This window comes from Dendrobates tinctorius, unplaced genomic scaffold, assembly GCF_039654945.1.
Source record: "Dendrobates tinctorius isolate UK_male_01 unplaced genomic scaffold, ASM3965494v1 ptg000094l, whole genome shotgun sequence".
In the NCBI taxonomy this organism is placed as follows: domain Eukaryota; kingdom Metazoa; phylum Chordata; class Amphibia; order Anura; family Dendrobatidae; genus Dendrobates; species Dendrobates tinctorius.
Window position 1 is genome coordinate 5,145,765 of NW_027361762.1, and position 20,542 is coordinate 5,166,306.

General features: G+C 45.8%; 1 protein-coding gene across 3 annotated transcripts in view; it reads left to right on the plus strand.

Moving 5' to 3' along the window:
- FAM234B (family with sequence similarity 234 member B) overlaps positions 1-20,542 on the plus strand; it is a 117,198-nt gene that overhangs the window by 90,482 nt on the left and 6,174 nt on the right. For all 3 annotated transcript variants that reach the window (XM_073586660.1, XM_073586659.1, XM_073586658.1), the window contains 7 exons: positions 7,557-7,652; positions 9,755-9,937; positions 12,189-12,319; positions 13,536-13,683; positions 14,944-15,085; positions 16,862-17,005; positions 17,951-18,032. In XM_073586660.1, coding sequence (XP_073442761.1) covers positions 7,557-7,652; positions 9,755-9,937; positions 12,189-12,319; positions 13,536-13,683; positions 14,944-15,085; positions 16,862-17,005; positions 17,951-18,032 — 926 coding nt within the window. The remainder of the gene's footprint in view (positions 1-7,556; positions 7,653-9,754; positions 9,938-12,188; positions 12,320-13,535; positions 13,684-14,943; positions 15,086-16,861; positions 17,006-17,950; positions 18,033-20,542) is intronic.

The window sequence follows — 20,542 nt, forward strand, 5'->3', positions numbered from 1 at the left end:
AGACTCTGGGTATTGACGATGATGTCTCCCTAACCGCAGGTCATAAGGTATCCTTTAAGTAGACCAGGAGACCACATAGAGTATTTAGCACTCATCCTGAGTTCGAGGATATAGTGCAGCGGCATAGGGAACGCCCAGACAAACGTTTTTCAGGACAAAAAACGCTGGAAACGAGATATCCGTTCGCATCGGAACTTTGTAAAAAATGGGCGGAATCTCCGGTAGTGGATCCCCCAGTGTCACTCCTAGCTTCAAGGTCCTTGTTGTCAGTACCTAGCGGTTCTTCCATTAAGGACCCCACGGATCGATTCATAGAAGGTTTAGCTCGCTCGGTGTATGAAGCATCGGGATCAGCGCTCTTTCCTTCTTTTGCGGCAACATGGGTAGCCAAAGCCATGATGTCATGGTCAGATTCTTTAAACAAGGTCCTACAGGATAGAGATTTGCCGACGAAAGTGGCGGAGATAGCAAGTCAGATCGCGATGGCGGGTGACTATTTAATTAATGCATCCTTGGATGCGGCTAGTGGCGCGGCTGTAGTGGCAGCAAATGCAATCGCCATTAGGAGAGCCTTGTGGTTAAGGTTATGGCGAGCTGATTCTATTTATAAGAAGTCTTTGACTGCCCTGCCTTTTCAGGGTAATCGGCTATTTGGGGAGAAATTAGATAAGCTCATTTCAGATGCTACGGGGGGAAAAAGCAGCTTCCTTCCACAGCAAAGGACTAGGCCGCCTTTTCGTCAACCTCAGGCACGCTTTCGAGCATTTCGCACCCCCGAGTGGATGGCAGCGGCCAGTACCTCCACCCCAGCTCGCTATAACCAAGACAAGGAGCGTCAGGTCACGTATAGAACCAACCCGCTGGGTAGGATGCGGGGCCGCCCGCCCAGATCAAGGGGGGCCAGGTCCCAGAAGCCCTCAGCGAAATGACTCGAGGCATCCAGTACCCGAGGACAGCAGAGTAGGCGGACGTCTGCGCAGGTTCTGCCGCGTCTGGGTCGCGGTGGAGCGCGACGCATGGGTGGCAGAATTAGTGTGTTCCGGGTACAAAATAGAGTTTGTCAAAGATCCGCCAAGACGATTTTTTCTTTCCCGGCTTCCCAAAACGGAATCCCGGGCAGAGGCATTGCTAGGGGCCATCGAGGTGTTGCGGCGCAACGGGGTCATTGTCCCTGTACCAGAGTGCGAGAAGACCCAAGGATTTTATTCCAATCTGTTCACAGTCCCCAAGAAGGACGGAACAGTAAGGCCGGTTCTGGACTTAAAGCTCCTGAACAGGTTCATCAGGGTCAGGCGTTTTCGCATGGAATCTCTCCGGTCGGTCATATCGTCCATGGAGCACGGAGAATATTTGGCCTCGATTGATGTCCAGGATGCCTACCTGCACATCCCTATTTTTCCCCCACATCAAAAGGTTCCTTCGGTTTGCAATCGAGGGCCGGCATTTTCAGTTTGTGGCCCTACCTTTTGGGTTGGCCACGGCCCCCAGGATATTCACGAAAGTGATGGCGGTCGTCATGGCCGTTCAACATTCTCGGGGCATAGTGGTTTTGCCGTACTTAGACGACCTCTTAGTAAAGGGGCCGTCCTTTCGGGCATGCAAAGAGAATGTGAGCATCACACTGGATACCCTATCTCGCCTAGGATGGTTGATCAACAGGAAGAAATCTTCCCTTACCCCAGCTCAGAGGATTTTATTCCTGGGGATGATTTTCGACACTTCCCGAGGGTTGGTAATTCTCCCTCAGGACAAGGCTCGGGCGCTCCGGCAGGGAGTCCGAAGTCTTCAACAACCGGGCCCTCACACTATCCGGTTCGGGATGAGGGTTCTAGGAAGGATGGTGGCGGCGATGGAAGCAATTCCGTTTGCTCAATTTCATCTCCGTCCCCTGCAGCATGCTCTCTTAGCGGCTTGGGACGTGAGTTCGTTCTCCCTTGATCATCAGTGCAGGTTGCCCTCTCAGGTTCGACGGGCGCTTCAATGGTGGACACACGACTCCTCTCTTCGTCAGGGGAAGCCTTTTCCCCCAGATCATTGGTTGGTGATCACGACCGATGCAGGTCTTTTCGGCTTGGGGGCAATCTTCCGGCATCACACGGCCCAGGGGCAATGGTCGCCTCAGGAGGCTCGTCTTCCGATCAACCTTTTGGAGATTCGAGCGGTGCGGTTGGCACTGCAGCGTTTTCAGCACTTGCCAGCAGGACGCCCAGTCCGAGTTCAGTCAGACAACGCCACGGCAGTGGTGTACATGAATCACCAGGGAGGCACGCGCAGCAGGGCAACCATGCGCGAGATAGAGCATGTGCTCCGTTGGGCCGAGAGGCACCACTCGGTAATCTCAGCAGTTCACATACCAGGTGTGGAAAATTGGGCAGCAGATTTCCTAAGCCGACAGGGCGTCACGGCCGGGGAATGGTCCCTTCACCCCGAGGTCTTCCAGCAGATTTGCCAACGGTGGGGGACTCCTGACGTGGATCTGATGGCGTCCAGGGAGAACGCCAAGGTGAGCACGTTTGTCGCTCGGTCTCAGGACCCGCGAGCGATCGCGGTGGATGCGTTGGTCCTACCGTGGAGCCAGTTTCGGCTCCCATACCCGTTTCCCCCACTGCCGCTTCTCCCAAGGGTCATCAGAAAGATCAAGACAGAGGGGGTCCCGGCAATTCTGCTGGCCCCGGACTGGCCCGTCGAGTATGTTACGCGGATCTAGTGCAGCTCCTCGCAGACGTGCCTTGGCGTCTACCGGAACGGCCAGACTTGCTGTCTCAGGGGCCGATCTGCCACCCGAACTTAGGGGCCCTGTGTTTGACGGCATGGCCGTTGAATCTTGGATTCTGACCCAGGCGGGATTTGGGCGTGAAGTGGTTGCGACAATGGTTAGCGCCCGGAAGCCGGCCTCGGCGAAAATTTATCATAACACTTGGAAGGTTTTCTTTCATTGGTGTCGAGAACACGGGGTTGCGCCATTATCCTTTTCGGTCCCCAACATCCTGGCTTTTCTGCAGTCCGGCCTGGACGCAGGGTTGGCGCCAAGTTCCCTTAGGAGGCAGATTTCGGCCTTGTCGGTCCTTTTTCAGCGAAAGATCGCTACCAATATGCAGGTCAGGACGTTCATTCAGGGGGTCTCGCATTTGGTGCCCCCCTATAGGGCACCCATAGACGCCTGGGACCTTAACCTGGTCCTGGGTGTCCTACAGGAAGCCCAGTTTGAACCATTACAGCAAATTTCATTGTCATATCTCTCCAGGAAGGTGGTATTCTTGGTAGCCATAACTTCCATTAGGCGGGTCTCGGAGTTAGGAGCATTATCTTGCAGAGCTCCTTTTCTGACTTTTTTTTTTGAGGATAAAGTAGTCCTTAGACCACCGCCGCCTTTTCTGCCGAAGGTCGTGTCCTCTTTCCATATTAATGAGGACATTGTTCTGCCTTCGTTTTGTCCAGCGCCAGTACACAGAGTGGAAAGGGCGCTCCACTCTTTAGATCTGGTAAGAGCTCTCAGGAGGTACGTGTCAAGGACAGCACCTTTTCGCCAGACGGACTCATTGTTTGTGATTCCGGAAGGGCGCAGGAAGGGTCTCGCAGCCTCACGATCAACCATAGCCAGATGGATTCGCCTAACTATTCAGGAGGCTTACCGTATTAGAGGCGCACCGATTCCAACAGGGATAGGGGCGCACTCTACTCGGGCAGTGGGCGCCTCTTGGGCGCTTCGGGACCAGGCTTTGGCAGAGCAGGTATGCAAAGCAGCAACCTGGTCCAGCCTGCACACTTTTTGTAAGCATTACAATGTGCATACTCAGGCCTCGTCGGATGCGAGCCTGGGTAGGAAAATTCTCCAAGCAGCAGTGGCACACCTTTAGACAGGAGGGCATGCGGCTTGGATCGGTGAGTTGTCCTCCCACCCAGGGACTGCTTTAGGACGTCCCACAGTCTCTGTGTCCCCCAATGAGACGAAGGAGAAACATGGATTTTTGTGAGTACTCACCGTAAAATCCTTTTCTCTGAGACGCTCATTGGGGGACACAGCACCCACCCTGATAGCCAGTTGGCTCTTGTTTATTTAATTAGTATAATTCCTTATTTAATGTAGGGTGGTCCTTTTTCAGACATATGATTTTCCTGCGTTAAGGCTAATTTTTGGATGTTCTCCTACTGCTTTTGCACTAAACTGGTTTCTGCCCGCTATCGGGGCGAGGGTGTATGCGGCGGAGGAGGAGCCAACTTGTTTTTTGTATGCCTAGTGTCAGCCTCCAGGCGGCAGTAGCACACACCCCACAGTCTCTGTTTCCCCCAATGAGCGTCTCGGAGAAAAGGATTTTACGGTGAGTACTCACAAAAATCCATGTTTTAATTGTACCGCTGTACGTTATAAACTTCTGTGAAGCCCTTAGGGGTTTAAAGTGCCCACCACATATCTAGATAAGTTCCTTGGGGGGGTCTAGTTTCCAAAATGGGGTCACTTGTGGGGGGTTTCCACTGTTTAGGTACATCAGGGGCTCTCCAAACGTGGCATGGCATCCAATCTGAATTCCAGCCAATTTTGCAGTGAAAAAGTCAAACGGCGCTCCTTCCCTTCCGAGCTCTGCCATGCGCCCAAACAGTGGTTCCCCCCACATATCAAGTATCAGCGTACTCAGGACAAATTGCACAATAACTTTTGCAGTCCAGTTTCTCCTGTTACCCTTGGTAAAATAAAAAAATTGAACCTGAAGTAATTTTTTTGTGAAAAAAAGTTAAATGTTCATTTTTTTTTTTAAACATTAAAAAAATTCCTGTGAAGCACCTGAAGGGTTAATAAACTTCTTGAATGTGGTTTTGAGCACCTTGAGGGGTGAAGTTTTTAGAATGGTGTCACTTTTGGGTATTTTCTAGCATATAGACCCCTCAAAGTGGCTTCAAATGTGATGTGGTCCCTAAAAATAAAATGGTGTTGCAAAAATGAGAAATCGCTGGTCAACTTTTAACCCTTATAACTTCCTAACAAAAAAAAAAAAATTTTGGTTCCCAAATTGTGCTGATGTAAAGTAAACAGGTGGGAAATGTTATCTATTAAGTTTTTTGAGTGCCATATCTCTGATTTAAGAGCATAAAAATTCAACGTTGGAAAATTGTGAAATTTTCTAAATTTTCGCCCAATTTCCATTTTTTTCAAAAATAAACGCAAGTTATATGAATTAAATTTTACCACTAATATGAAGTACAATATGTCACGAGAAAACAACGTCAGAATCACCGGGATCCATGGAAGCGTTCCAGAGTTATTACCTCATAAAGGGACAGTGGTCAGAATTGTAAAAATTGGCCCGGGAGTTAATGTGCAAACCACCCTTGGTAGTGAAGGGGTTAAAGACTGCTCGATTTTTTATTTTTTTCTCATGTTTTCCTCTCTTTTTTTCACCACGAGATGCTTCAGGTATAAGACGTCATGTGCACATACCCTTAAGGTTTAATGCTTTTTAACATTTCAAAAACAATGTTTATATAAAGCGATTGTAATGGCTGCTGAGGGAGGAGTATGTGACGAGACCTGTGTATCATGGCTGCTGAGGGAGGAGTATGTGACGAGACCTGTCTATCATGGCTGCTGAGGGAGGAGTATTTGACGAGACCTGTCTATCATGGCTGCTGAGGGAGGAGTATGTGACGAGACCTGTCTATCATGGCTGCTGAGGGAGGAGTATGTGACGAGACCTGTCTATCATGGCTGCTGAGGGAGGAGTATGTGACGAGACCTGTCTATCATGGCTGCTGAGGGAGGAGTATGTGACGAGACCTGTCTATCATGGCTGCTGAGGGAGGAGTATGTGACGAGACCTGTCTATCATGGCTGCTGAGGGAGGAGTATGTGACGAGACCTGTCTATCATGGCTGCTGAGGGAGGAGTATGTGACGAGACCTGTATATCATGGCTGCTGAGGGAGGAGTATGTGACGAGACCTGTCTGTCATGGCTGCTGAGGGAGGAGTATGTGACGAGACCTGTCTATCATGGCTGCTGAGGGAGGACTATGTGACGAGACCTGTCTATCATGGCTGCTGAGGGAGGAGTATGTGACGAGACCTGTGTATCATGGCTGCTGAGGGAGGAGTATGTGACGAGACCTGTGTATCATGGCTGCTGAGGGAGGAGTATGTGACGAGACCTGTGTATCATGGCTGCTGAGGGAGGAGTATGTGACGAGACCTGTCTATCATGGCTGCTGAGGAAGGAGTATGTGACGAGACCTGTCTATCATGGCTGCTGAGGGAGGAGTATGTGACGAGACCTGTCTATCATGGCTGCTGAGGGAGGACTATGTGACGAGACCTGTCTATCATGGCTGCTGAGGGAGGACTATGTGACGAGACCTGTCTATCATGGCTGCTGAGGGAGGAGTATGTGACGAGACCTGTCTATCATGGCTGCTGAGGGAGGAGTATGTGACGAGACCTGTCTATCATGGCTGCTGAGGGAGGAGTATGTGACGAGACCTGTCTATCATGGCTGCTGAGGGAGGAGTATGTGACGAGACCTGTCTATCATGGCTGCTGAGGGAGGAGTATGTGACGAGACCTGTCTATCATGGCTGCTGAGGGAGGAGTATGTGACGAGACCTGTCTATCATGGCTGCTGAGGGAGGAGTATGTGACGAGACCTGTGTATCATGGCTGCTGAGGGAGGAGTATGTGACGAGACCTGTGTATCATGGCTGCTGAGGGAGGAGTATGTGACGAGACCTGTGTATCATGGCTGCTGAGGGAGGAGTATGTGACGAGACCTGTCTATCATGGCTGCTGAGGGAGGAGTATGTGACGAGACCTGTCTATCATGGCTGCTGAGGGAGGACTATGTGACGAGACCTGTCTATCATGGCTGCTGAGGGAGGACTATGTGACGAGACCTGTCTATCATGGCTGCTGAGGGAGGAGTATGTGACGAGACCTGTCTATCATGGCTGCTGAGGGAGGAGTATGTGACGAGACCTGTCTATCATGGCTGCTGAGGGAGGAGTATGTGACGAGACCTGTATATCATGGCTGCTGAGGGAGGAGTATGTGACGAGACCTGTCTATCATGGCTGCTGAGGGAGGAGTATGTGACGAGACCTGTCTATCAGCAAATAGCACTGTCAATGGGAAAATAAATTGTATGTGCAGTATGTGAGGAGGCTGAAGTATTTCTTGTGCAGAAGGAGAATATGCTGCAGGGTTTCCTGTAGTTACCGGTGCAGGTCGATGGAAGGAAACTGCACTGACGGCAGAATTGAACCCTCCCCTCTGAAAAAGCAGAAAATGCAGCTTTGGCCCAGTTATTTTACCTTGTCCCCACAGGTCTGGAATGATGGAGAACAGGTTAGTATACGATTAGAGGCAAGATAGCGTCTTTCCTTCTGGCCAAACCTGCAATTTCTGATTTTTTTCCTCGGGGGTGACTTTAATATTCCACAATAGTCATACATTAGAGTAATCTGTATAATCATAGAACATCACTGTGGCAGATACCTGTTAGGTACGGTAAATTTAAACATTTCACATTTTGTTTTTCAGTCATTTTGTAATATTTGCTGTTGTGTTTTCTAGAGTTTTCCTCGCCTCTGGAGCTTTTTGACGTAAATCAGGATGGTGTTCCCGACATACTGCTGACATTCTTGTCTTCCAGGATAAACGCATCACAGGGTAAGGTGATACCGGCCTTTGCAATAATGTTTTTTTTTCCAATAAAATGACCTTTGCTGGAAGGTAAAATCCTATATTAGGATTATCCAACCAACATCATTTTTTCTTATCCAAAAAAATAGGTGATAAGGAGTTTGTACTGGTTTCCTCCAAGTTCTCCGGTTTCCTTCCACTCTCCAAAGACATATTGATAGGGAATCTAGATTGTGAGGTGCACATTCTCGTCCCGCTCATCAATCATACATTTATCACTTACCCTGTGAAGAGGTGAAAATGATGTTTGTTGGATGTCCCCTTAAATAAAATAAATGGCAGACTAGTGTAATACCTGGTTGCACCAAGCTAATGGGGGGCAGCTATTTGTAGTGGCTGATAGGTGAGGTACCCTGACTGACATGAATATGCCCTAAGCAGTCCATAGTCCCCTCTTATCTCCTCGTCCCACAATCGCATGCACGTCTTCTCCCGAGCATCCCCCCCCTACTCTGGAACTCTCTACCCTAACATTTCAGATTCTTACCCACCGTGGAGACCTTCAAAAGGAACCTAAAAAAACAACTCTTCCGACAAGCCTACAACCTACAGTAACCACCGATCCACCAAACCACTGCACGACCAGCTCTGCCCTAACCTACTGTATCCTCACCCATCCTTTGTAGATTAGATAAAACTGAGGAAAGAAAGAGCGCAATAGGGTCTTATCTGGGTAACAGATGAAATAAATTCAGGGAATCTACTCACCTTTTCCAAGATAGATTAAAGCATGTAGATCAATGTCAGCCTGCTGCACGCCCGAGGTTCACGTCCGTGACCACAGATAAAGATCCTTTTGGATAAGTTATTTGGGCTTACTGTGCGCTGCTGAGACCAGGATAAAGTCACCACATGAGAAACTTTTTAACTCTTTATTCCCAACGCGTTTCAAAGTGGAAAATCACTTCTTCTTTAGGGGATGACATAGACTCTATGTCATCCCCTGAAGAAGAAGTGATTTTCCACTTTGAAACGCGTTGGGAATAAAGAGTTAAAAAGTTTCTCATGTGGTGACTTTATCCTAGTCTCAGCAGCGCACAGTAAGCCCAAATAACTTATCCAAAAGGATCCTTTGTAGATTGTGATCCCTCAGGGGCATGGTCCTCTCTCCTCCAAAACCAGTCGGTGACTTGTATTGTTCATAATTATTATTCTTGTTTTTATTATGTATACCCCTCCTCCCATGTAAAGCGCCTTGGAACAAATGGCACTATAATAATTATAATTGATAATGATAATAGTAAGGAAGAAAAAATACAGCACTCACCAATCTGTTAAAGTATTTTTTATTGAAAAAAGTGCATATCCAAGGGAGAAGAGTGTAAGTGTATATCAAGATATAAAAACCGGGCAACGGCCATTTGTATTCAGTCACAATTCTTTTGATCCCAGAAGAAGCATGTCTGAATGCGAAACAGTCGCTGCCTGGTTTTTATCTGTGGACTTTTGCTGTCCTTATATTTAATTACTGAGCCCCATTATCAGCTGAACCCTGGCTTTTTGTGTAACACCTTAGGCTAGGTTCACATTTGCGTATGGAGGATCTGCGGACTTCCTCCGTGAAGCTCCGCCCACGGCCGCACCTCCTTCGGTCAACTCCGCCTACCCTATCTTTAGCATTGGGTACATAGGTTGTGCCGCTGTATATGGATGCTGCCGCATGCGTCGCTTTGACGGTGCGGTGACCGCGTCAAACGCATCATGTTGGAATTTTATGCGGGCGCCGCCTCGTCAAAGGGACGCATTCGGAGGCATCCACATACAGTGGCACGACCTGCGTACCCAGTGCTAAAGACAGGGTGTGCAGGTCGCATGCAGATGTAGGCGGAGCTGACCGAAGGAGGTGCGGCTGTGGGTGGAGCTTCACGGAGGAAGTCCGCAGACGGCCGCAGATCCTCCATACACAAATGTGAACCTAGCCTTAGTGAGCAGTGCCTAACGCTTTTTCCTCTGTGTTGGGCAGTACCCCAAGTAGGCATATTGGCAGTGTTTTCTAGGTGAAACCACCACTATAACTGTATTTGAACGCTTCTTTGACAGGACGTCCTTTTCATCTGTGTACCTTGCAGGTGTTGTGAAGCAGCGCCCCTTCCTCTCTGTTCTCTCTGGTGTTAGTGGGAGCATCCTGTGGAGAAGACACACTCAGGAGAATCTCCGTAGTATTCAGTGTGGACAGCTGGTCATAAAACAGAATGACACCTGTCTTCTTACAGGAACGTACAAGCTGCTGAGCTTGATCACTGCATCTACAGGTGAGGGAGCTGTGAGATAGCAATCTAAGTAGCAGAACCGAGTCTCGCCACACGCCTGATTTATCTTTACTGACTCAGACTTAATAGAAATGAAGATATCTTTTCACTGTGATACCCCAATATTTACACTGAGCGTCTGACAGCAGAAGTGGTCATGTAGCCTTGACCTTTCGTTCTAGCGATCAGTGGTGGTCACAGTAACTGGGCAGCCGCTGACCAAGCATTAATGGCATATCCTAGTGATGTGTGTCTGTACTGAGACCAATGGAAAGCATAGCTTACAATTCTGATCCTATCCTCCATCGGAAATACATCAACCCTCTTAGTGTTATAGGTTTCTGGACAATTTACGCATGGTAGACAGGACACTGTTCACACGTATGACTTCTAGAAAAACTTTGAATTATATCGGTTTATTTTTCAAAATCAAACAGCTCAGTGTGTAAATGACACTCAGAAGTCCTTGATGTGATGTTTTAGTGTAAGTGGAATTTTACGTGAACACTGGAGAAATATTTTTGTCTATGGTTGAAATCTACCTGAAGAAGAGTCTTAGAAACCAGAAATGAAGATCCCAGATGTGCAGAGTATATACATGACATTTATAGGGAATCTCTCAGCAGGATTTTATACCTCAAACTACGTATTTATATGTGCATGTAGCTCTTTCAAAGACAAGTCCAGCAATATGTTTACATGGCCACACCGCCCTTCCATTACTGAGACAGAGTGACGGACAAGGATATGGTAGTTACTCCATTAGTAAGCCGTGGGCTTGATGTCACCGGACAATACAAAAGTGACATCAACCCCACAAATATGAACCCCACTTGGCACTGCACCAGGGCAAGTGGGAAGAGTCGAGCAAAGCGCTAGAATTGGCGCATCTAATAGATGTGCCTTTTCTGGGCAGCTGCGGGCTGCTATTTTTAGGCTGGGTGGGAGCAATATCCATGGCCCCTTACCAGCCTGAGAATACCAGCCCCCAGCTGTCTGCTTTAGCTTGGCTGATTGTCAAAAATAGAGGAGACCCCACACTTTTTTTTTTTTTTTTAAATTATTTATTTGAATAATTAAAAACTGCATGAGGACCCTCTCTATTCTCGATAGCCAGCCATGATATAGCTGACAGCTGAGGGTCGGAATTAGGATGAATACTCCCATCAGCCACTCCTGCGCTCGCTGTTATTAGCAGCAGCAGGTGTCGGCTGATTGGAGCAGTAGTCCCATCAGCCGACACCAGTCACCAGAGGTAAACTTTATACCTCTGATCACAGCTTCGCACTCACGCTGTCATTTGGCAGCGTGGGAACCGCGGCTGTCTGACTGGCGGTGATGATATTACCGGTGATCTGAAGTGGTGTTTGCTGCGCTGTCATGCACATGACAGCGTGCAAACACCCGGTGTTCAGGGGCCCGAACACAAACACTAAAAAGGACTTCCTGGTGAATTCCAGTAGGTGTTCGGTACGCACACTGAACTTTCCTGTTCGGGTTTGCTTATCTCTATTAGTTTCATTAATAATTTTGCCTGTCCTGTTAGTCCACAGGCGCAAAGCTGGCCCCATTGTTGTGCTGCCGTTAGGAAAGACTAAGGCCTCTTTCACACTTCCGTTTTTGACAATCAGTCAAGATCCGCCAATTTTGAAAAAAAACGGATCCGCCATTTTTCTTTGCAGATCCGTTTTTTTCCCCATTGACTTTCATTAGTGGCGGATCCTGACTGATTACCGTCCGTTGCATCCGTTTTTTTGAGAATCCGCCACAATGTTAGTGTCCGTCAACATCCTCAAAGATTTCCAAACGGAGCTTGCAACGTTTTTTTGGCCGGCGGATCCTCCAGACACTGAATTAACCCCAAAATCTGTCTGGGTGCCGGACAAAAAATCTCTCTCTCTCTCTCTCAGATCCGCTTGTCTCCCTTTTTGGCGGATTTTAACTGATGCAAATAACTGAAGTGTGAAAGAGGCCTTACATCTCAGATCTGGGCTTGTACTGAGCACAAGGATCCAGTACAAGAGCAAACTGATAGGAAAATGAACAGTCTAGTCTGGACTTTCCTAGTAATACACACATCCTGCGTCGTTTCCTATTACTTGTAGTTTGCACGATGAATAATCTTCGCTGGGATATTCTGCGTAAACACCGGGATTTTGTACCAGTGTGATAGCATAATGAACGCAGCACCCGGTCTAGTGAATGAGGAGACTTGTGCCCAGAAATAATGCTTTGTTTTGTGCCTGTTCTCAAGGGGAATCTTTATGGACGATGAGTCTTAACCATGTGTCAAGTGGAACAATAGCCGCCCCGGCTGTGATTCTGCCAGATCTAGACGACGACTTTATAAATGACTTGCTTGTTCTTACCATCGGAGAAAGTCAGGTAAGTGCATAAACTAGTAGGGGATTTGGCACTATGTCATTTCCAAAATTCTCAACGAATTTTTACATTTTGTCCAATTTCTTCTCAAACTGTGGTAGAGTCAAATCACATTGTCATTGTTTATTTTTTCCTTAGTATCCAATTATTTGGCTCAAGTGGCTAGCGGCAAAAGTCTGGAGAAGAGATTGGGTGGCTAGGGTGTGCTGAAGTCTGTAGTTCCATCCTTTCAGAGCTAAGTCACAATGTGGCACACACCCTGAGCTTCTGATGATGGCAGATTCACTATTAAAGGGAATCTGTCACCAGGTCTTTGCTATTTCATCTGAGAGCAGCTTAATGTAGAGAAAGAAACCCTGATTCCAGTGATGTGTCACTTAATTTACTAGGTGAAGCAGTTGTGGTAGAATCCGAGTTTTCTCTGCTGTACATGTAGCAGAGCTCAGAAAGCTAATCCCGCCCACCCCACTGATTAGCAGCTTTTTATATACATTGCCTGTTGATCGTAAGCTGCTAATCAGTGCTTTGGGCAAGGGTGGACCAGGATGCACATGGAAGCTAGTCTGGCAGTGATAATCTATTGCTGATAAAACATTGATTGTATTGAAATTACAGCACACAACCTAGTAAGTGACACATCACTGGAATCCGTATCTCAACCCCTACCTCATGCTGCTCTTAGATTGCATATCAAAAACTTGCTGACAGATTCCCTTTAAAAGTTCTCATACACAATGGAAAACACTTGACTTCTGCGGGACTGGTTTACAATCTAATGTGTATGGAGGGCTCCCAACTCCCTCTTTACAGATTATCAGTGGAGGGCAGAATCTGTCCTGATCTTCTAGAGGAGTCTAGCAATGCCTTACCCACTCCCCCCATAGAGAACATATGAACTCTCAGCCGAGACCAGCGTTCATGTGTATGGTGGAGTTGGGAGACATAACTGTCGGCAGATAAAGCGTTCATGGGACAGTTATCTAAGGTAGATAGTCGCCCTTAGGAGGATCTATTCACATGTCAGCACTTCACCGCAGGCTTGTAAAAAATGCATTGGAAAAGTGTTACATGGCTGCAATATGTGAATATCGCCTAAGCTTCTGTCCCGACTGTACCGTCCTCATCACACATCTGCAGCCTTGTGCATTGCAGAACTAATTGACTGAAGTCGTATGATGTAACTAAGACCATGTCTAATATGACTACGTTTCCTCTGCAGCCAGATCTTGGATTTCTCTTGATCTCGGGTCGTACTGGGAATCCGCTGGGTGCTATTGTAAAATACAGCATCATGGGAGAAGGCAAACTTTTAGGACCTCAGGCGTACTACACAAGCCAGGGGGCCATTTATATTCTTTTTGGCTTTGGTAAGGGTCATCATTACTTTCTGTGATTAGGCTCCAAGTTTATGACATTTAAAGATGAAGATGGACTGAATGTTAGTTTCCGGCTGACCCATGATGAAGCAGTACTTTACAGCTGTGCATGTCCTAGGACTGAATTGTCAGATGATGCTAAAAGTAATCATGGTAAAATGGCTTCTACAAACTTAAGCCCCCCTCTTCCCATAAATATTAGTCAGCCACAGGCACCATTTTCAGTTGATGATGATGTCCGTGAAAGAAGGATTGGGCACTATGAGTTTACATGTCCAATGCTTTTGTTCTTGGATGGGGCTTGTCACGCTCCACAAGAGGAAACGTTACCCCTTAGATCCCAGTTCTTGGAGATAATTCTCTGAAGGAGGGATGTGGCAGGAGCACACAATACCAAACACATGCAGGCTCGGTTGGGCCAAGTGGGCTGATGACAGTAACAAAGCATCAAGAAACCTGGCAAAGCCAGAATATTGATCTGCTGGCAGCAACAGTTGGCTGTACACAACAACGAATTGTTCAGATTCACCCATCGTTCAGTGTTGCATATAATAGCAAAGAATCATATACAGGTGTCCGACAAAAAACATTATGCAAATCATGGATGCCAATGCACTTCATTATCCAATCAAAAAAGGGTTGATCTGGGAATCCCTAAAATTGTTAAAGGGAATCTGACAGCCGCCTTTTGCTATGTAATCTGAGAGCTGCATAATGTAGAGGCAGAAAACCTGATTCCAGTGATGTGTCACTTACTGAGGTGCATGTGGCTGTTTAAATAAAATCAGTCTCTACCACTACATCATGCTGCTTTCAGATTACATATGAAAAATAACCGAAAAAAAAAAATGAACTGGAGTATACATTGCTATGCATGCAAAATAGGAGCATGTTCACACTGGCCATTAAACAGACAAAACCTAAAATAGAAGCAAAATGAACATATACCCTGCTGTAAATAAGTAAGTAAAAGCAATAGTGCACAGTTTAGAAGTACATTCGGTGATCAGCATACTGTATATTATATATCAATAATTTTTTAAGATCACTGTTTGCATGAGAGGCTGTGTTCTAGATTAGTTTCATATATCTGTAGATTCAGAGATTGTTCCTATTAGCTTTTTTGTATAATTGTAACTCTGGCTAGTTGTTAGGGTTTCCACACCCGTTTTTTTTGCCTGAGCTTTTAGATATATTGACAGACCCAACTATATCCATTGTGTCGTTAATAACCTTTGATTTTCCCATTAGGGAACATCCAGGCGTTTGCATTAAGGGATATATATGCACAGGCCAAAATTGGAGGTAATTTCCCAAGTCCCCTACAGAGGATCGATCCCGACTGGGAAAAGAAAAGATCAGTCAATCATTCAAAGCTCATCAATGTGTACAGGTATCTATATAAATAATGGAATATTCACATTTGCTCCAATCCATCACATAACTTTCCTTTTCACCATTTCATATGTGGAAACGACTTTAAAAATGTTACCAAAAAATACTGCAACTTGGTAAAAGATCTTGTGTTGCTCCCTATTTTCAGTCTCTCCTCTCTGGACCTTCTTGTGTAAATTCCTTGGGGGAACCATCCTGACGTTATTTCTAGTATATTTCGGATTTAAAATTAAAAAAAACAAAAAAAAAAAAAAACACACTTATGTAGTAGGCAGAGTTCACACGTAGCGTTTTTTTCGCGTTTTCACGGCGGTTTTAAACGTGCGATTTTGCTGCGAAAAATAAGCATCCCATGCATTCCTGTGGGATTCCGCAATGCTGTGCTAATGCTGCGTTTTTTTCCGCGGCGGAATTGCTTTGCAGTAAAAAACACAGCATGCTCATCATTAATTTAGCGGAATCGCGGCGGTCCCGCACCCATAGGAATGCATTGTTCTGCTTACTTTCCGTATGTGGCTGTGTACACCATGCGAAAAGTAAGCAGAACATTTGCGGATGGTACCCACGGTCCGGTGGAGAGGAGACTGTCCTCCGGGCACCATATCCCTGTAAAAAATAGAATTTAAAATAAAAAATATTGTTATTCTTACCTTCCGGCATCGCCTTCCCGCCGCTCTCCACGCTCCCAGTAATCCTTTGCAAGAATGATCGCGATGGCGTCCGTTTTCGCGGGATCGTGACGTCTCGCGGTCATTTGTGACGTCTCGCTGCATAGGCAGCATCAGTAGTAAAAAGTTGGTCACACTCGTCAAACACTTATGTTTGACGAGTGTGACCAACCTGTCAATCAGTTTTCCAAGCGATGCTCCAGATCGCTTGGAAAACGCAAGCATTCTGCAAGCTAATTACGCTTGCAAATCGCTAGTTTTTCCGCGGGAATTTAAAATGCGATTTTCCCACGGAATGGAATCCGGAATTCTTGCGGTAATTTCCGCGAGAGTTCCGCTACGTGTGAACGTAGCCGTAGACTCACCAAACCCTGACTAATGCACTAGCAGGATGCAGCAGACCTCCATTGATAAAGGCTGGGGCAGCACAGGTGCAAACCACTGATGAAGACAGCCAGTATCCCAAGAGGGTCTGGCTGCCTAGTGGAAAAAATGCACACAAATAAGGCTTGCAGAGGACATCAGTCACACAGATAAGTGTGGTGCAAAGTGTCTGAACAGCCTATTAGTGACGCCCATAGTATTAGCAGGCGGGCTGCTCACCACTATATATATATGCATCACACATAAAAAACCAAGCCAACATAAAGAGGCCTAGCTGCATCTTGCAAAAATGATAAAAAGTGCAAAAAGATAAAAATATATGGGGTATTAGTTACTATTTTGGCCAAAGCAGGTAGGCTCGCAACCCAACGTGAAAGGTCCCCAAATTTTGGGAGTCCCTGACACTAAATCTGAACAGTGCACATAAGAAAATAGGAAAAAAAATTCCCCAAAATTCAAAAAAACACATTTATGTAGTAGACTCACCAAACCCTGACTCTTGCACTAGCAGGATGCAGCAGACCTCCATTGATAAAGGCTTGGGGCAGCACAGGTGCAAACCACTGATGAAGACAGCCAGTAACCCAAGAGGGTCTGGCTGCCTAGTGGATCTACTGTAAGCCCGAATTGATATGTAAATGTGTGATTGTTGGCGATATCAGGCTGGAGGTATCTGGCCCACCATGTTGTCCTGGGGATGAGATGTCCTTGTTACCCCGCAGTGCCGGAGTGGAGTTTCTTCAGACAGTGCCAGTCTATCTCAGTAACTTCAGTGATCTCCTTGTCACCACGAAAGACGCCGTAGCCCTGGTGAGTGGACAAGATCTGGAGCAGAGATGGAGCATCAGCCTGAACAATGTTTACAGGTCTGTAGTAGATCATTTACAGTTTTCTCCAAATTTTGCTTTTACACTTTCTAATATTGTGACTTATTTATACAGTTTTGGTTTGATTCTTGGGTTTAATGTGAACCACTTTGTAGGATTACTTCAGGACCATCACGTTTTACCGTGGATTCATAGATGCAAGAAGAAATAGGTCGTCATAAATGTGTCGTTAAAAAAAGTACCAAAAGGCTGAACCTGTGCACAGCAATGAGCAATGTCGTTTTGACATTGCTGTGCATTATGCTGATTTTAAGGGGCTCTTTTCCAGAATCAACCTGAGAAAGACTTTGTAAACTCCTAGCCTAAGGCAGCCGTCACCTGCCTGTAATCATCTGCCAATCGTCTGAGCCTGCTTCTAGTGCCACATGCACACATTCAGTATTTGGTCAGTATTTACCTCAGTATGTGTAAGCCAAAACCAGGAGTGGGTGATAAATCCAGAAGTGGTGACGGGTTTCTATTATATTTCCCTCTGTTCCACTCCTGATTTTGACTTACAAATACTGAGGTAAAATACTGACCAAATACTGAACATGTGAGCACGGCCTTAGACAGGGACCCAGCGTATGACAAACTAGTATATGTCCCGTCAGAGAGGGATTAATAGTGTGAGCAGGGTAAGTCCCTGTCAGACACTTCTGATGAGGGTTGGTGTTACCTTCTGTGGAGATGTTACCTATCTAGGAGGACAGAGGCCAACATTGAGTCCTTGTATGTTCGTTCTCCACATGTGCAGCACGTGGACCAAAAGCGGGTTTGTCTGAATGAATCCTACCTCCCATTCATTGTTCTGCGAGTGACAGAAAGCGCGTAGCTCATCCTCCGTCAGCAGAAGGGTGTTAGTGGAATCTGGGTCTGAGGAGTGGTGTTATGTATCATATGTGTATTGTACAGTGTATACTAATGTCTTACATCCTCCTTCAGCCATCCTAAGCCTGGGTACTTCAACAGTGATGGAAACTTGGATTTCTTCATACAGATTCAGAGCAACACCACTGAGAAAAAGGTAGGTGAGACTCCTGGAAATTACCACATACATGAAAGCATGGCTGGTTTCACCATGGTTATGGTTTAGAGTATGAGAGGAGATCATTGTCTGCACTCTCATTCAGTAAAGCAGACCTGTCAGCTTAATATATTGCCCTGTATAAAGGGAGCATGTTATAGTTACCGGTCCTAAAAGCAGGGCTGTGGAGTCGGAGTCGGTGCTCATTTTGGTGGAGTCGGTATAAAATGGACCGACTCCGACTCCTAAAATATATAATAAATTGGGTACAGTAATTCAATGCAGAATATGCTGAATATTTTTTCATAGGAATTTGGGAAAGTTATGAAATGTCCTATAAATGACTGTTCTATTCCTGATCTAAGGCTACATTCACACACAGCGTTTTTCCTGCGTTTTTTGAGGATACGTTTTTCAGTTGCAAAAGCAGATCAGCTTTTTAAAAACCGCATCACCTGAAAGGTTTTTGAGATCATAGATAACGTTTTCAATAGCAAAAGCAGATTAGAAATCTGCTCTATCTATCTATATATCCATTTATCCATATCTGTCTATCCATATCATATCTGTACCAAAAAGAATGAAAGCCAGATAGCACACAGACTAACACTCCTTTTTTTTAGCACCAGTCAGGTTCACCTCATAGCTGCCCAAAAGGACGCCCAGGACAGGCATTGCTCGTCTTCAGTAACATCAACTGATAGTTGGAATAAATAGACTGCATTCATCACCACATCTTCTTAAGGTGCTGGCTTTATTTTCAAATGTAGGGGTGTGCAGTATGAGGTTCTGCAGCAGCTGAGGTGTGCAGTATGAAATTCTGCAGAACAGTATGAGATTCTGCCCCCCCAGGTTTGATCCTGGCTACGCCCATAGTGTGAATGTAGCCTGAGGATCTAGGCTTTATCTTAGCCGAGATAAGTCATAGTGTGTGTGTGTGTGTGTGTGTGTGTGTATATATATATATATATATATATACACAGTACAGACCAAAAGTTTGGACACACCTTCTCAATCAAAGCATTTTCTTTATTTTCATGACTTTGAAAATTGTAGATTCACCCTGAAGGCATCGAAACTATGAATTAACACATGTGGAATTATATAATTAACAAAAAAGTGTGAAACAACTGAAAATACTGTATGTCTTATATTCTAGGTTCTTCAAAGTAGCCACCTTTTGCTTTGATTTCTGCTTTGCACACTCTTGGCATTCTCTTGAAAGGCTTCAAGAGGTAGTCACCGGAAATGGTTTTCACTTCACAGGTGTGCCCTGTCAGGTTTAATAAGTGGGATTTCTTGCCTTATAAATGAGGACACATCTCTACAACAACTGTTAAGAGGAGACTTCGTGCAGCAGGCCTTCATGGTAAAATAGCTGCTAGGAAACCACTGCTAAGGGCAGGCAACAAGCAGAAAAGACTTGTTTGGGCTAGAGAACACAAGGAATGGACATTAGACCAGTGGAAATCTGTGCTTTGGTCTGATGAGTCCAAATTTGAGATCTTTGGTTCCAACCACCATGTCTTTGTGCAACGCAGAAAAGGTGAACGGATGGACTCTACATGCCTGGTTCCCACCGTGAAGCATGGAGGAGGAGGTGTGATGGTGTGCGGGTGCTTTGCTGGTGACACTGTTGGGGATTTATTCAAAATTGAAGGCATACTGAACCAGCATGGCTACCACAGCATCTTGCAGCGGCATGCTATTCCATCCGGTTTGTGTTTAGTTGGACCATCATTTATTTTTCAACAGGACAATGGCCTCAAACACACTTCCAGGCTGTGTAAGGGCTATTTGACCAAGAAGGAGAGTGATTGGGTACTACGCCAGATGACCTGGCCTCCACGTTCACCAGACCTGAACCCAATCGAGATGGTTTGGGGTGAGCTGGACCGCAGAGTGAAGGCAAAAGGGCCAACAAGTGCTAAGCATCTCTGGGAACTCCTTCAAGACTGTTGGAAGACCATTTCTGGTGACTACCACTTGAAGCTCATCAAGAGAATGCCAAGAGTGTGCAAAGCAGTAATCAAAGCAAAAGGTGGCTACTTTGAAGAATCTAGAATATAAGACATATTTTCAGTGGTTTCACACTTTAATTATATAATTCCACATGTGTTAATTCATTGTTTTGATGCCTTCAGAATGAATCTACAATTTTCATAGTCATGAAAATAAAGAAAACTTTGAATGAGAAGGTGTGTCCAAACTTTGGTCTGTACCGTATACATGTACATGTATACAGTGTATTACATATTTATAATTTATTACAGTTTTTTGTGTTCTAAAGTTGTATTCCAATAAATAGATATTATGTTCTACCTAAATATCTTGATTATTGGATCATAGAAATGATTAAATGTCTGATGTTCACATTGTACTACAATAAATTTTTCACTTAAATATAAGCAATATATGTGGGAGTCGGAGTCGGTGTAAGGGAAATTGAGGAGTCGGAGTCGCAGGTTTGGCTTACCGACTCCACAGCCCTGCCTAAAAGTGTGCTGTAT